The following is a 13209-nucleotide window of genomic DNA, read 5'->3' on the forward strand; positions in this document are numbered from 1 at the left end:
TGCCCTGCTCCATAGATAGCGCTAAAATATAATTCCCAGGAGTTCACAGGAATATGGCTGTCCATGTTAACTGTTGTTTTCGGGCAGCCCCTTGAGACCACTGTCCAAAAAGTTGCAGAATCGTTTGCTCTTGTTGATTTGATTAAGCTTTGCCATGTCTCCTTTGTGGCCTGCTTCTTTTTTGCTTTAATTAAAGCCTTATATCTCCTTTTTAACTGAAACCATTCAGGAGGTAATGCTGGCAGATTTTGATCCCTATATAACTGGTATTTTTCGGTTAGGGATTTTTTCATGGAAATACATTCACAATCAAACCAGGGTTTGGATCTACTAAACTTTAGTCTTACTGAGGTGTTAGCTTTCAAACAATTTTGTAGAGAGGAAATCAGTTCTTGAAACAAGATTAGAACTGCTCTCGGGGAATCTGCTGTTGACATAGCTTCATGATGGCATAGACTATCTTCCGAGTACAACAACTCTGTTAAAATGTGCCCTATCTTATTTGACCACTTGACACGTGTAGCTCTTATCTCTGCCTCAGAGTTTAGCAACAATTCATAATCTGTGTAAATGTTTTGAGATCCTGGTTTCAAGGATAAAACCATGAGTAAGTGCTCGCTCTCAATACCTTGCAACAAGACACTAAATTTAATACATCATATGAAATGATGAAATAATCAATTGTAGAGGCTCCCAGCCCTGAGAGAAATGTAAATTCACCTTTGCTGTCACCTTCTACACTCCTATTCAGAATTGCTAGAGCCAGTCTATTAACCATTTGCATTAGATGAAGGCCAGCATAGTTACAGCCCTTGTCTTTGGACTGTCTAATGGGAACCATATGGGTCTCCTAGTGGTTGGGCAGACATTCGTGGAAGTGGAATAAAGTGCATGATCGTTCTGTCCTATTCTGGCATTTAGATCACCTGCCACTATCACAAAGGATTCTGGATACAAAGCGGTTAATTTGGTAATGTACTCTTCTAATCTGGACCAATTTTCCTTGATCTGTTGTTTATATTGCTGCAAGGGCAGGTAAATATTTATTATCAATTTGCTGATCGACCCATACTTGATAACCAAGGAGGTTGCAAGGTGAATTAACGGGGCTGGTATACAAGTGACCACTTGAATGGTGGTGGATATCAGCACCCCATGACCTCCCTTAGTGTGACCTCCTCTAGAACTGGGGTCTGCATCAAGACAGTATGCAGCAAAGCCATTTAAAACCAGGCCCTCCTTTGCACACATTTCTTGAAGCAATGTAATATCATGCATAATTATAAAGTCCAAGAAGATAGAGTCAGTGACTTTACGCTGCCAGCCTGCAATGTTCCAGGACAGTAATGTCAGATGGTTCCTGGGCTGCTGTGATTTTTATCGCTCCAGGCCTGCCATGTGCTATTGGGGATTTTTATGGGTCTTGAGACTTTCTACAATTTGGTCTTTGTTCATATATCCCTCCCTTTGTGGGCACTGCCCACCCATATTTTCTGAGGAATAGTCCTCCTTTCTCTGTTGTTTGATATTTTTTTATGGGGGGCATCTCAATGTTTCCAAATTCTTCCACTAGGTATTCAATTGTTTCAAAACTAGAGCTCAGCTTAATGACATTTGAATTTACCCGGGGTGCTTGATTTACTAAGCATCCAACAGGGTTAGTTGACTTCTCCAGTGAGCCATGTTCCTCCTCCTCTAGGTATCTCATTTCAAGCCAAGTGGTAGGTTTGTTATTCTGAGTATTTGTGGTTGGTATTGTAATTATTAAGTCATTCCTAATGGGACTATCCTTTGGTGGTAGATTGAATTCTGCAGTAACTTGAAAACGCAAGGTGCATCTCTGTACTCCTATCGGCCCTAGGTCAGCTTCTTCACTCCTTTTCGGGTTTTCAAGCAGTTGTGCTAAATCACCATGTTCCCATACTTTATTTGGGCAGCCTTTTGTCATCGGCTGGTCCACCAAAAGTGATTTTAAAAGGTCTAGTCTCAGCATGATTTCATCTTGGGCCTCTAGAGGCAATGCACAAAAGGAGTCCAATAACATTTTTCTTCATTAACAAATTATTTCTCCTCAAAGAGCCTTGTTGCATGAACCCAAGCATATTTGCACCTGTCGTGCTCACCAGTGTACAGGGCTTCATTATTGTTAGATGTTTCAGTAAAGGTATCAAAATCGATTAGATTTTTGGGTTGACCAGTCTCTGCATCTGAGGTGGTTTCTCAGCTTATTTTACAGTATGTAACCAGAGCCTGGGGGGAAGCTAGGTTCTCAAAAAAATCTTGAAATTGGGATATTGCTCTCAATGAAGGCATCTCTAGAAGCAAGAACAACACTGACTAAACTCTGTTCTCTAAAGGTAGCCACTGCCTGTGTATGAGTGTAGTTATAAAATAGGTACAAAACATGTACTATATCGGTTAAAGATAATAGGCCCAGGAGAACTGTCTCCAGGATTTCCAAAAGAAGGGATTTACATTTGATTTGGTTTATTTGGTCATTTTGGCATTAGTGCAGGCAGGTAAGGAAAAGTATATTTAACAGCAACATGTTTGTGGTTTATGGGGCACTCTGGACTCATCACCCACAGCCTTGGGATGCCCTTGGGACATGGTGTGCACACCTTAGTGAACACTGGACAGTGGGACCCGGTTGCACATATTGGATTCAGATACCCAGGGCCCACTTAGCAATGAGGGAGAAATTTTTTCCTAGTAATTGGCTTAGGAGACAATAATGTGGTTGTTTACATATCCAGTACGTGGAGGGATGCTTGTCTCATAGACATTCATTTAATTTCACCTGCCTGCACTTATCTTATGGCTTCTTATTGCAAATTTTCCATTTGTTATATTTAAATAAATATAACCTTTCCCCACTTATATTATATATCAAGTCTTCTTTCAGGGTGTGCTGGCAAGTATAAAATGTATCACACAACTTAAATCCAAGCCATTAGTGTTTTAAACCCATATGATGGTAGGGACCAAATATCTGAAAGACAATCTCCATATCTACCAACTTTCGCAGATGTTAAGATCTGCAAAGAGGGCTCTTTTGGTAGTTCCACTACCCTCAGAATTGTGGTAAATGGTGGCCCAGGAGAGTGCTTTCTTTGTGGTTGCTCCTGAATGATAGAACTTCCTCCTCAAAGAGGTGTATCTAGAATCTTCATTGTACAGCTTTCATCATATGCTGAAGATGTACTTATTTTCCCTGACCTTTAACAGTTCAGGTATTTTATTTTGTGGCAACCTCCTATTTTGCTGAATGTATACTGTTTTGTTCAATTTTGAACAGTTATATAAGTATTATCACTGTAATAGTTTTGGTTTTATGATATATTCTATTGTGACCTGCTCTGGAACTGTCGGAAGTTTCACTTCAGTCAGTGCATTGTCTCTCTATGCGCTCTGAATCTATTGACCATTAGGGGCAATAGATATGGTTAGTTAGTTGAAACGGCCCCTGCTTTAATTCTCTCCTTGTAATTTTCTTCAAGTTTAAGCATGCCTCTGATTGGTTAGACTGATATTCTCGGGGCTATCATCACTTGCAGTTCCTCCTCCTTCTTCCTACAATACCTTTTGAATTCAGCTAGTGTCGATTATTAGCATTTCCTATCCCCATGTGCTTTCTTAATAAAATGAGTTTATTTTGTTTAAGATAAACACCACTCTCTTTCATTTTCTTTTACATCTCCAATGAACTCTGCTTCATAAAGCAACTCTCTTCAGGAACCTTATGTTGAAATACAAGTAAGAAATCTTATAAATAAATGGATGTTAATACTTTTGAATACAAAATGAGATTTATTATGACTTGATTTATATATTTTTATTCTTGCATAGTCTGTATGGTTAGGTGGATATTTACTGAATGAATAAATTGTTAATTATGGTCATAGACCAAAAAGGGAATGATTTTTTTTGGTAAACTTACACTAACAAGTGCCTTAGGAAGATTGCTCCCATTCATGCCACTTGGAGATCAGTTTCAAATAGAAACTGCAGCTGTGCAGCTCTAACAGGGAGGAAAAGAGGTGAATTCCTTGTCCCACCCCTTGTGGTCTAGCTGAGGCCCCAAATTCCTTTGCAATTTTTTAAAAAAATAACCATGATGTTAAACACATGTATAATTTGGCACTCAGGTATCAATTAACTAAGAGAATGTTGCCCTGGGAATTTCTGAAAACGTTTTGGATTTCTGCTAACAGGCTTGAAGATACTAACTAATCCTTCCAACATTGTTCTGACATTGGAATATTTGTGACTGTTCACCCACAGCCAGCTCCCAGCTCTCCAATCATTTGCCATCCTGGCCCTTGTGCATGCAAAGCATATGCTGTACCACTGAGGTACAGCCCTTTGCTGTGTCTGTCTTGCCTAGCAGTGTCTATTCCAGTCTTCCCCCACCTGATGCTGACCATGTGTTAAAGATTGCAACTCCCATCCTCCCTGACAATTGGCCATGCTGACTTGGGCTGATGGCAGTGGGCATCTAAAACATGTTGAGGGTACCACCTTGGGAAAGCCTGATCTATTCTGACTAGCATTAGGTCTCCAATTTTCAAATTACTGACCTGCTATCTAATCAGTCCAGTGACTGAAACTGGGATATATGACATTCTGTGCCTGATTATGGATCATCCCAATTTTTCAACTCTGAGTCACTCAGAGATCCAGCATAGGGTAGATATGCATTTATGAATAAGGTGAAAATTTAAGGCAAGAAAGCATTTCACATGCTGGAAATGTTTTCTTTTTGGCAGTCCCTTACAGTTGTTAGGAGACCTTTATTCCCTTCACACATATACAGTTCCCAGAATTCTGGGGTAAAGGACTGTCAGTTACAGCTCTATGAGGAGACCAGGGCTTTCCTAACAGCCCTCAGCACACTTCACAAACTGACCTTCCCAAGATACTTGGGAGGAAGTCATGAGTGTTTAAAGTGGAATAATAGTGGGCTAAATGTTTGGTGTGAATGTGGCCTATGCCTCTAAGAATTAAGTAAGTGATACTAATCCAGGATTGATTTGTCTTCCCATGGAATGCAAGCTGGAGATAGTACAGCCAGGCCACCCTGCAGATCATTGATTACATACATTTATGCTGAAAGCATGAGTTCGCATGACACTACCCTTTCCTTTTCATGACCTAGGGAGGGAAAAGGTTGAAAATTTTCCTCTTAATGCAAGAAGAGCTGTGATCTGACATCACTTCATTCTTCCATCATCACACACACATTCTGTGCAATTGAATGAACAGTAAATTACAAGGCATCTGTGGGATACAACAATGCCCTGGCTCATAGTATAACATGTATTTATTATATACATTTTTACCATATCAGGTGGTTGCTGTTCATTTTTAGGTCAAACAGTGAAATAATAGCTGTCTAAGCATTTTGAAGTTTTGAGTATACTGTATATGAGACAACTTAAAAATAGATAGGTGACAGGAAAAGAAAGAATTGACGAACACCGCTGGATTACAACTGAATCATAGGAAACCTAACCCAACCTTTTAAAAGATTTTGAAATACCTTTAATTGTAAGATTCCATTTTCCCTTCAGCTTCTTAAGAGTTGTGTTGATGATGTGTGAGTCCCCTCAGCTAAGCACTTTCAGTCTTCCTGTGGCTCAGTGTGTGTAGATGATTTGACCACACTAACCTTTTAGAGACAACATGTGTAGCAACAATACTGAGCATATTTTACATCATTAAATAGTATCAGCATAGTGAGAATTATTTAAGTCTGCTTTGGCTTTGGGGATCTTACTCCCAAGAGTTCAACTTGATCAGAAAACACAATTGCAACTCCTCAACTCCATGTTGCCTTGTTGCTCCTTATACTTTTGTAGGAAAAACAAACAAATACCTGATACTTGCAAGACATGTCTCTCAAAACATGAAAAGCAATCACATTCGTGGGTGCAATCTATGTCTACCAGTATGCCAGGTTTCTTTAGCTATATCCAACAACAGGTGGCAAATGATTTAGTACTGAGGAACCACAATGAGTGTGGTGGGAGGTTATGTGAGATAATGGGTTACAGAACAAGATTTGAAATTTGATTCAGAAGGGCCATTTCAATAGCTAGGTAATGGGGCCCTTTGACTGCCCTCACAACATTTGAATAAAATGCTAGGATTCTAAATGGAGATGGATGGAGTAACCCCCGTTCTCTGGCAAATCAGACTGGTTTGAAAATTATCCATGAAAACCAGAATTGATTTCTGTATGCCAGCTAGATATCAAGAGAGTAATCTAGATGTGTCTTGATGCTCCAGAACATCCTTCATCTTAGCATCAGCTGTGCATCAGAATTTAGAGGACTGATACATGTTATTACTTATCAGTACATATATTGACCAGTCTCCATTGTCCTTACAACCTCCAGAGAGTTGGGGAGGAGCCAATCTTACCAACATCGGGAGGATGTTAAGACTGGTTCCAGGTTTGAAGCAGGTCCTGTTAAACTACCATCCAATGGAACCCTGGTGTGGGCCTACACCCTCCCAGCTGGATTGTGGTCTATAAGCCACCCACTATTTTATTCTCAGTTCGGCATTTGTACTCACACCTTGTGTGACAAAACAGGGATAAGCTGTCAAGAGACAGGCATCTTTTTAATAGGATAAATGTTTATTGTTTAGTTTTATATATGACTTGATTTTATGTACCCCTCTTAGAAATGTCTTAAATAAATAAATAAATAATGTCAGATGCCGCCACCATCTTGGTACACCTGATTTCATATGGTATCAGGTGAGTGAGAGGTGACTGTGGCCAACCAGAAACAGCCATGCAGTCAATTTGGCTGGTGACTCGAGTTTCACCCTAAGGCCAGAGATTTCCCTACCATGCTTTAAAATAGCAGCCCTATTTTCACTGAGGAAAATAAAATCATCATCATCATCATAATGACATTTATAGTCAATAACACAATAACAAGTTTGTTATTTGATAATATTAGGGAAGTGGACAAGGCACAAAGTTGAAGAACAAATCATGTAATATATAAAGATGATCACAATAAAACAATAAGATCATTACAGTGTTAGAACCACATATGAAAAACCATAATGAAAAACTTACATCATTATCAACAAATATAACTGAATTTACTAAATGTCTGGAGAAGGCCAATAAACTGAAGCTAAATCTGGGCAAGATGCATGCTCTGTGGATAGTGATTCTTGGGATGGGGAGAATGGTCTTCAACTATTGTTGGAAAATGTTGAAAGGAGGAGGTACACAGATTGAAGGTGATCTTTGATCCAACATTTTCACTTGGTAGCATGAAGTGTAGTTGGCTCATTTATCAGCTGTAGACATTTCTGGATAGAGATAGGTTTTCAGAGAAAATCAGTTTGTGACTTACAATGCAGGCTAATGAGAAGTTTGAATGAGCAGACTGCTTACAACAGTATAACCACCTCAAAGAGCAGAACATTAGGCATGAGTGTATATACACAAGCAATCAGAAATAGGATACTGGTGAAATCACTTAAGTATATTCCTTTTTGCTGAATGACAACCACCTGGGGGTGGAAAACAAGTAAGGGACCATGGATATTTTCTGTATTTCATAGTAGAGGAAGAAATTCATGGTGTTCAAATTCAATATCCATAATATCCCTCTCCTCAGTAAAACATCATTGTTCCCTCCACATACTTTTTCTAAGACCCAAAATTTTAGTTTGGCAATCGAGTGTTGGCAGTTATTGAAATGCTCCACTAAGGGGGCTCCTGACCTCTTGTTCCTAATATTGCTCAGGTGTTCTCCTATGCATTCTACTACTTTGATTTTTGCAAAAATTGTTTCTATCGCTACCCAACACACACACATTATGGCGCCACCACACTAAATCATTTGCCAACTGTAGTTGGATGTAACTAAAGAAATGTGACATAATTCTAGATATAGATTTCACCTACAAGTATGATTGTTTTTCTTATATTGAGCTATACATTGCAAAAGTTAGCTATTTATGTTTCCCATTAAAGTATAAGAAGCAACACAACAACATGGAGTTGAGTTTCAAAATGATTTCCAATCATCTCTGTGGACTTTTGGGAGCAAAGTCCCCAAAGGCAAAACAGACTTAAATAGCTCTCCTTATGCTGTCCCTGAATGCTAATGCAAAATATAATCACTATCGTCATTATAAATGCAATATTTTAAAGATAATCAGCTAAGCATCCTGTGGCAAGTGTCGCAGGAAGAAAGAAAGTGCTTGGCTGAGGGGACTCACGCATCATCATCATTCCCTAATGAAGCTGAGGGGGAAACACAATCTTACAATCAGAGGTATTTCAAAATGTTTTGAAGGGGTTTGGTAAGGTTTCCTATGATTTAGCTGCAGTCTAGAAGTGTTTTTTCTTCTTTTCATCATCTATTTTCATGTGGTCTCATAAATACTTTAAAAATTCAAAAAGCTGAGGCATCTATCTTCATGTTATTTGACTGAAAAAGGTACAATGGCTACCTTGTATGGCAAAAATGTTCCAAAGAAATATAGCAAATAAATATTATAGTTTAAGCCAAGGCACTATTGTGTCCTATTGATGGCCTGCAATTTTCTGTACATTGAATTGCACTGTACTTGTGTGATTCAATGGAAGAATGAACTGAAGTCAGATCATAGCTCCTCTTCCATTAACAGGAAAATTTGCAACCTCTATTTTTTTTCTATGTTAGTGAAAGGAAAGAGTGATGCCATGTGAATTCATGCTTTCAACATTCGCCCGTGTAGTCAGTGATCTACAGACTTACTAGGCTGCACTACCTCTGTGTTGCATTCCTTTGAAACATATATCTACCCTGGATCAGCATCACCCATGGATATATGCATTGGCATTAGCAGCAACCCTTCTGACCTGTGAAATCAGGTGATTTTGTGTTGTAATAATACATAAAGAGAGCTATTAACTTGTAAGTCTATATTCAAAATACTTGGTTGTATTAGAGTTTGACCTGATTCATATATACATGTGTACTCCATACTGCAGCTCTGAGTGAGAACTGAAATGAAATACGGGCAGGACCCATACTTTAGGGGCACAGCATATGCTTTGAGTGCTGTGGATCATAATTTCAATACATGCCATCTCCAGTTAAAAAAAAAAAAGATTCGGTAGCAGGTCAGTAATGTCAAAGATCTTTGCCAGAGATGATGGAGACCTAATGCTTGTCAGAGTAGGCCAGCCTCCCCTCTACTGATGCCCTCCAAATGTTTTGGACCCCAACTTCCATAGCCTCAGTTGACCCCAGTCAGCATGGCCTGTGGTCAGGGATGATGGAAGTTATAGTCCATATCATTGTGAGGACACCACAAATTCTTCAAAAAGTCCCAGACCAACATTGTCTTCTTCAGCTGATACCAAATTGTCAAGCTACATGTGTTTAACATCATGCTTATCTTTGAAAAAAAATCAAAAGTAGTTGGGGGTCCCAATTATCTATCTATCTATCTATCTATCTATCTATCTATCTATCTATCTATCTATCTATCTATCTATCTATCTATCTATCTATCTATCTATCTATCTATCTATCTATCTATCATTTTTACCCATCCTTTACCATAAGGTTCCGTACAACAATAGAAGAGACAATTATAAAAACAAATAAAACCATTATAATTATAAAACACAAAATAAATGAAGGGGGGAAATTCAATTCAGTCCACATTTAAAGGTGAAACTGTCAAATTCACACTTTCTGAGACAATTTGAGAACAAACATCACAGCCATACTTCAAAATTTACACTTATCAAATTTTGTGATGAAGTTCTCCAGCCAAACAATGTTTATAAAAATGTAGATATTGGGGTAGTATGCATAAAAATGAATATCCTAGTGAAATCAACATTCAAAAATGCATTATATTATAAAAAAGATTCCTGCAAAAATAGAAGAAATTATCACTAAAACGCTGAAAAGATTTCATGAGATTTTTTTTAGAAAAACCCACAAATTGCTGCAAACATGAGGAGAACTTACTCTAAGACAGGGAAAATGACAAAATGAGACATCCAAAACTGATTGATCCTTTCATCCCTACATATAATTGTTCAAAACAAAACAGAAGAGTATAAATTCAGCAAAAGATTTGGGTCCCACAAAATAAAGTACTTTAATTGTCAAAGGTCAGGATTAAGTGGTGCATTTTCAGCATATGGTGAAAGCCATACAGTGATGATACTAGATGCTCCTTTCCTGGGCTGCCATTCCCCACACTTTTGAGAATGACAGAACTATCAAGAGAGCCCACTTTGCAAGTCTTAACACCAGGGAAAATGGTCTAGGTGGAGATGGTCTTTCAGATACTTGAGGCCAAAGGAGGTTGGGGCTTTATACATGTTTGTTGGACTTAAGTCAGTGCTCATTATGTGTTTGATAATAATGAATAAACTGGTTTTAATGTAGAACTTAGCCATTTTGACATCTTCACCAATCACAATGTTTGTCCATGACTTCTTTAACAAAATAATAGCTGGTATATTTAATAGTGAAATTTGAGAAAACCTGCTTAAATCATGCCATTCCCAGCCTTGAGTTTAGGGGTGAATTTACCCCACCTGTGTGAGGAGAGAAAACTGCCAAGGTCTACTCTTGAAGGGAGGGCATGAGGGATTCCCCACATGGCTTCTTTGGAGCCAGTAGGTTTGAGGGAGCAAGCCTGCTATGCAAAGAATGCCCCTCCCCTGACCACATTATCTTCACCTCTTTCAGCATCCTATCCTCCCACCATTTGAGCAGTGTGGATCTTGCCTGTTTCCTCTGGGGCTGAGTAGAGATTTTGGGGGTCTTTTCTGTTTGGCTGTTGGAGACATTCTTTTTTGCCTACTGGTGGGTTGGATTTATTCTGGCTGTTGCTAGGTTGCGTGAACAGGTAAGTGGATTATAATACGACCAGGACCCTGAGACATGATGGATGAAGGGTGCATTAGTACATCACCAGACTCCTTCTATTGCAAACAAGCATGGGGGGGGGCAGTTTGGTTTTCTGCTCTTGGGACCTGGGATTTACCAGTTATGGAACGCTGAACAGCAGAGGTGGTTGGCACAGGTCAACTCACCCCCTCACACACACAATTTCCATTTTTGCCTGCCATCACTCCTGTGTGGGTGATACAGTTCCTCTGGGGTGGTTTGGATCTCAGATGCAGGCAGATTTCTTCTTCTTATATTTAATTAATATAACAGTTCACTAAATACTTAACTATTAAAACTAAAGTCTGGGTGTGGGGTAAACTGGTTAATCAATATTGTTACTTTAACACTTCTGGGCATCTTTCTTCTACAGAAAGTATGCAAGTACTGAAGAAAAAATGAACAACATTACTTCCATGTCCACGTTTCTACTGCGGGAATTCTCAGAACTACAGGAACTACGAATCTTATACCTTTTTCTTTTCCTAACATTGTACTTGACAACCATGATAGGGAATCTTCTCATCATTGTTGCAGTAGCCCTTGACCATCACCTTCATACACCAATGTACTTTTTCCTAACAAATTTGGCAATGATGGATATTGGCTCTGTTTCTGTCATCATACCCAAATCCCTAGCAAATTCCATGATGAAGAGTAGGTCAATTTCTTACTGTGGGTGTGTGGCTCAAGTGTTCTTTTACCTCTTCTTTGCAACCTCAGGTGTTGCCATTTTAACAGTAATGGCACATGATCGCTATGTCGCCATCTGCAACCCACTCCAATATGAAAGAATTATGCACAAAGGAGCATGCCTTCAGATGGCAGCAGTTGTGTTGATTATTAGTCTTCTTTATTCCATGTTACACACTAGTAGCACCTTTGCAAACACCTTCTGTTCTAATGCTGTCAATCAGTTCTTCTGTGAAATCCCAACATTACTGAAGCTCTCATGCTCTGACTTTTACTTAGGTGAAGTTGGGCTTCTTCTGCTAGGCTGCATTATAGGACTGGGTTGCTTTATTTACATCACCATAACATACTTGCAGATCTTTTCTACAGTGCTCAGAATTCCTTCTCTCCATGGTCAGAAAAAAGCCCTCTCCACTTGCCTTCCCCACCTCATTGTTGTCTCTGTGTTTCTCCTAAGTGCAGCCTTTGCCTATGCAAGGCCTCCCACTGAATCTTCTTCTGAGCTGGATATAGCTTTTGCTGTGATATATACTCTAATTCCACCCATGCTGAATCCATTCATCTACAGCATGAGGAACAAAGACATTAAGACTGCTTTGTGGAAACTCTTAGATGTTGGGCATTCTCCTAAGACTATGTTTAGAGGTCTATAAAAACGGGATTGTCTGCTCTTCTGCATGTGAATTTTTGCTCCTGCAATTTTTAATCTTGCATTGTAACCATTACTAGAGAATCTGCTTTGCATGCAGGTCACAGGTTCAATCTGCATCTTCTCCAAGTAGGGGTAGGAAGGATTCCATGTCTGAAACCCTTGACAGCCACTGCCAGTCAGTGCAGACAATACTGAACTAAATGTACCAATGGTACCAATGGTCTGAATGAGATTGTTCTCTCATTCCTCCACCTTATTTTTCATGTCTTTCACTGTTGTTTGCTCATCCTCACCCTTTTTGGTGACTGCCCCTAGGCTATGGAATTCCCTCCCTAGGGAGGTGAGAATGACCTCCTCTGTGCAGTCCTTCCATCGGCAGGTAAAGACTTTTTTCTTTCAACAGGCTTTTGGACCTGCAGGTTCTAAGGACAGGGCTTGAAGTGGGTGCTGTACTGTCATTGTCTTAACTGTATAGCTATTTGAACTGAGTTTGTAGTATTTTAAATGTTGTTTAAATGGTTTTAATATTTTAATAGTTTAATCATATTTTAATGCAGTTTTTGTATGTTCTTAATTATGTGTATTTGCTTTTATCTGGAAGCCGCCTTGAGTTCCAGTTGGAAAAAGGTGGGGTATAAATAAAGATAAAGATAATAATAATAATAATAATAATTTTACAACCATTTATTTCACTTACAACTAATGTGAATATAGCACAATCCAATGCTACCATATCCACAAGTATTCTTTCTAAAGCCTTTAATAAGAAAAATATTGTTAAATACCATAAAAATGTATTATTTCCCCATAATAATTAATCATATTATACTCTTCATTTAACAGCTATAATGTTATAGCTATAATGTTCCTGATAGAGCATATCGTGGAACATCTTATATGCTATCATTCAACAATAATATG

General features: G+C 38.8%; 1 protein-coding gene across 1 annotated transcript; it reads left to right on the forward strand.

Annotated features, from left to right (window-relative positions):
• Positions 1–11341: 11341 nt before the first annotated feature.
• LOC133367693 (olfactory receptor 14I1-like) lies at positions 11342–12289 on the forward strand. Its single transcript, XM_061591790.1, has one exon. The coding sequence runs from the start codon at positions 11342–11344 to the stop codon at positions 12287–12289; it is 948 nt and encodes a 315-aa protein (XP_061447774.1).
• The last annotated feature ends 920 nt before the right edge of the window (positions 12290–13209 follow it).

This window comes from Rhineura floridana, chromosome 11, assembly GCF_030035675.1.
Source record: "Rhineura floridana isolate rRhiFlo1 chromosome 11, rRhiFlo1.hap2, whole genome shotgun sequence".
Lineage (NCBI taxonomy): Eukaryota > Metazoa > Chordata > Lepidosauria > Squamata > Rhineuridae > Rhineura > Rhineura floridana.

Bases quoted from the DNA above. Each gene is read 5' to 3' on its own strand.
- LOC133367693 (XM_061591790.1), top strand. From the start codon at position 11,342: ATGAACAACATTACTTCCATGTCCACGTTTCTACTGCGGGAATTCTCA.